At 30.0% G+C, this 2,316-nt stretch overlaps 1 protein-coding gene across 1 annotated transcript in view; it reads left to right on the plus strand.

The window, feature by feature from the left end:
* The window catches only part of LOC106469517 (actin-binding LIM protein 3-like), a 96,753-nt gene that overhangs the window by 90,396 nt on the left and 4,041 nt on the right, over positions 1 to 2,316 (plus strand). Inside the window, exon 21 of the mRNA XM_013930015.2 lies at positions 1,292 to 1,363. Coding sequence (XP_013785469.1) covers positions 1,292 to 1,363 — 72 coding nt within the window. The remainder of the gene's footprint in view (positions 1 to 1,291; positions 1,364 to 2,316) is intronic.

A 2,316-nucleotide genomic window follows, 5' to 3' on the forward strand; every position in this document is an offset into this window, starting at 1 on the left:
TATGTATATATATGATCCATTAGGATATTTATGTGTAATGTACTAATCATTAGGATATTTATGTGTAATGTACTAATCCATTAGGATATTTATGTGTATAATGTACTTATCCATTAGGATATTTATGTATGATAATTACTTATCCATTAGGATATTTATGTATGATAATTACTTATCCATTAGGATATTTATGTATGATAATTACTTATCCATTAGGATATTTATGTGTAATAATGTACTTATCCATTGGGATATTTATATGTAATAATTTACTTATCCATTGGGATATTTATGTGTAATAATGTACTTATCCATTAGGATATTTATGTGTAATAACATACTTATCTATTAGATATTTATGTGTAATGTACTTATCCATTAGGATATTTATGTGTAATAATGTACTTATCTATTAGGATATTTATGTGTAATAATGTACTGATTCATTAGGATATTTATGTGTAATAATGTACTTATCCATTAGGATATTTATGTGTAATAATGTACTTATCCATTAGGATATTTATGTGTAACAATGTACTTATCCATTAGGATATTTATGTGTAATAATGTACTGATCCATTAGGATATTTATGTGCAATGTACTCATCTATTGGGATGTTCATGTGAAAATTATTCACCCTCTAGAATGTGCATGTATAGTACAATCAAACTTTGGATTTGCATGTATAATGTAATCAACCTTTAGGATGTGTATTTGTGATGTGTTAAACCTGTGGAATGTACATGTGTAATGTACTTACTGTGTAGGATGTGTATGTACAATGTATTAATCCTCTAGGATGTATAAAGTATTTGACCATAGGAGAGTGTAAGAGATACTAATGTAAATGAGATGCAACATATTGTGTAAGTGGTGATTTATTTCGATGATAGGTGTACCAAATATGTGAGACCTAAAGGGGTCTAAAATATTGTGTTATTGGAGCATTATAGGTATTTACTTGAGTTGTATGGTGGGATATAACAGATGTACTCTTTCAGTAGGAATTTCCATAACAATTAGTCAATTTCCATAACACAGAAGTTTCTTTAAGATTTAATATAGTCAGTAAATAGGTTTGATATGAGAGCTAGATAATGCATTTACCTTAAGTGTACTATTTTATTCCATAATGTAATTACTTCTCAGTTTTTTTTAATATTGACACCACTCAATCATTAAAAACAAAATTAAGAAATGGTTATTGCTTAATCTCTCACAACCATAACATCGAAGCAAGGAAATTTAATATCACTTGTTGATATGACTTTCTAACTGTCTTTTCAGCTTTATCCCTATCATTTGCTGATAACATCAAACTATCGTCTCCCTCCTGATGTTGATCGATGCCATTTAGAAGTAAGCTAAGCCTTTTTCATACTTACGGATATTTACTGTAAAATTTCAAATGTTCTTACTTGATTAAATTTATTTGCTTTTATACAGATTGATACTATTTACAATTTCAATGGACACTTAGATTTTACTAAAGAAGGCACAAATTAGTAGCCATAAGTGATGACATCAAGGAAAATTTAAAAGTGCTACATTTATTGTTGATTTTCTGAAAGCATGAAAAAGTTTATGCATTATCAGAATAATAACTTCTATAATGTTTTATGTTCCATTTTGGTTCCAATTTACTAAAAAGTTTGGGTTATCTAGGGTGTGATTTTACCACGTGTCCTTGAAATTCCATTTTATTCCTTTTTTTTCTCCAAAAATATTGATCCTGAGATTCATCAATATGAATTTAAGAAATTCCTGATGGTGGGTGTCAGCAATGATTCACTTATTCCATTCTTTCAAAATCATCTGCATACCATTTGAAAGACTTGGTTGACAAGAGGGCATTTCTTGTTTCTTTTCTTGTTCTTGTATTGCCGCCATCAAGTCTGCTAAGCTGTAGTTTGATTTTCCGCCTCTCGTTTCCATTTTTGTTTTTGTTCCACTCTCTGACACCAATTTGTTACGCCTCCAGTCGTTAGTTAATTTTCCGTAAATTCGTTCCGACGAAACTTTAGCGACACAAGTCCTTTCTTAAATACAACTGGTTTATTAGTTCTGAATATAACTTTACGATACACTTAATTTCAACATTCACTCTATAACAACGCATTGTCTCACGTGGCCAACAATATTTTGTCCGCATACATTCAATTACTCATTACCTCTGTTGTCCCGTAACATTGTGACCATCTTATATATACCAGACTAACACATATCTAGTAAGAAGAGAGACAACAGCAGTTGCAAGAAAACATGCAACAGTGGCAGCTTGAACAACAAAATAAACAAGAAGAGAAATTACA

This window comes from Limulus polyphemus, unplaced genomic scaffold (assembly GCF_000517525.1).
Source record: "Limulus polyphemus unplaced genomic scaffold, Limulus_polyphemus-2.1.2 Scaffold3523, whole genome shotgun sequence".
NCBI classification, from domain to species: Eukaryota; Metazoa; Arthropoda; class Merostomata; order Xiphosura; family Limulidae; genus Limulus; species Limulus polyphemus.